At 40.9% G+C, this 1,938-nt stretch overlaps 1 protein-coding gene across 1 annotated transcript in view; it reads right to left on the bottom strand.

Moving 5' to 3' along the window:
• LOC108795990 (cyclic GMP-AMP synthase-like) overlaps positions 1-1,938 on the bottom strand; it is a 16,760-nt gene extending 14,822 nt beyond the window's left edge. Inside the window, exon 1 of the mRNA XM_018567354.1 lies at positions 1,363-1,938. Within this exon, the coding sequence (XP_018422856.1) occupies positions 1,363-1,938 (576 nt within the window). The remainder of the gene's footprint in view (positions 1-1,362) is intronic.

Raw genomic sequence — 1,938 nt, 5'->3', positions numbered from 1 at the left:
AGGGGGGGGGGTTGTGTTTTTTTCTTTTTTTTTTCACTTTATTTTTATTTAAAAATGTATTTATTTTTTTACTGATGGGGGGGCTTCAGGGAAATATTAGGGGTCTAAACATACCCCTGAGATTGCCACAGTCCTCAATCTTTTTTTTACAGCCCCTGAGATTGCCACAGTCCTCAATCTTTTTTTACAGCCCCAGCACTGAACAGGAAGCTCTCAGTACAGAGGCTTCCTGTTCATTCAAAAACTGAGGAGGCATAGTACTCTTCCCAGTTATTCATTGGACAGGAAGCCTCTGTACTGAGTGTTCCTTTCCATTCATTAACAGCACATGGTGAGCTCACTGTGTCCCCACTTATGAATGAACAAGAGTTATGTAAGCTTACTATGTGCTCAGTTATTTACAAATACCAGTGATCAGCACTGATTAGGGATGCACAGATATATCGGCCGCCGAAACATATCGGCCGAAAATGGCACTTTTGGCATAATGTTCGGCCGATACATTGGCGCATCCCTGGTGACAGCCGGCCGAGCGCTGCAGGTCTAAAAGCAATGTAAAAAATTTAATAAATGAATTAATAAATATAAAAAAAAAAAATTAAATATTAAGATTTAAAAAAATTAAAAAAAACATTTTCGGATTCGGCCTGACAATTTTTTTTTATTTCGGTTTCTTTTCGGTTTTAAAATTTCCATTTCGGTGCACCTCTAGTACTGATCACTGGTGTGTGTTGTGCACACCAAAGAATTCGCAATATTTCCGCCTCCTACCCGCTCTCCATCATGACACTCTGCTCTCTTTCTCTCCTCCCCACTCAGCATCCTATCACAGCTCTGTCCAACCATAATACAAGTGGAGAGCAGTGGGAATCGGAAGGCACACGGATCCTAGTATGGAGCCGGCTGTCAGTAGGGTGGAGAGCAGTGAAGAGCCCCATGTTGCAGCGGGAGCCGCTTGTCAGCTGCTGATGACAGCTATTCATTTACAGGGGACCATCAGGCGGACCCTTCTGTTATAAGCGACCATGAGCTTATAGCAGAAGGGTAAAAGCCAGCAACGTAAGGCATACTGAGCTGGCCAGCTGGAAACTGGGTAGAAGGGAAAAGGTTAGGAGATCAAGCTGTCCAGTAAAAGTGGCAGCTTAAGGGTTGAGGCAAAACATTTAAAACTAACATTGGTAATTACAATTTTCAGCTTTTATTCATGTATATTAAACCTTTATCCCATAAAGGAAATAAACTGCTGTTGCTGTGTGCTTCTTCAGGGATTGCAATAATGACTTTTTTTTAAATCTCTCCCTAGTGCTAAGTAAATATTTAGTGTTGTGAACTATTTAACACAAATCAAAGTATATGTATTACCTTGAGACCTTCGTAGTAGCTCCCTGTAGACATTTTCTCCATGCTCTTAAACAGAGGGTTGCTTTTAAAAAGCTCCGACTTGATGATTATGTCTATGACCTTGTTAACTTTTTCTGCTGCTTTTGAAATATCATCCATCTTCAGTTTTAAGCTCTTTGCTGCAGCTCTCAAATGCTTGGAAAGATTTGAGTTTGGCAAACTGTTACTTCTCTTTGCTTGGTGTCTAATCTCACCTCTTTCCCTGTTTGAATTGGTTGTGTCTTCATCCTCATTTATTTTGCTATTTCTTCTTCTGGGACCATTGTTCACGGTTTTATTGCTGGCACAAATTGCCTCGGCTGGTCCCCCCGTCTCATCAATGCTGTTGGTTCGACTTAGGGATATTCCAAAATCATCTTGTTCTACCGATTTTGAGCTTCTAAAGGTCTTAGAGGTTGTCTTTTTTGGGTTGGTACTCAGACTTGGATTGGTTGCATCATTTATCTTTTGTATCTCCTTACTCTTTGCTCTGCGTTTTTCAGAGAACTCTGTGGTGCTTATAACTGTGCCATTGATAGTAGATGCTGAGTTTTCCAT

This window comes from Nanorana parkeri, unplaced genomic scaffold (genome assembly GCF_000935625.1).
Source record: "Nanorana parkeri isolate BGI_ZX_2015 unplaced genomic scaffold, ASM93562v1 scaffold1035, whole genome shotgun sequence".
NCBI lineage: Eukaryota > Metazoa > Chordata > Amphibia > Anura > Dicroglossidae > Nanorana > Nanorana parkeri.
Note: the sequence above shows the minus strand (reverse complement) of the source record. Positions and strands in the feature narration are given on the sequence as shown.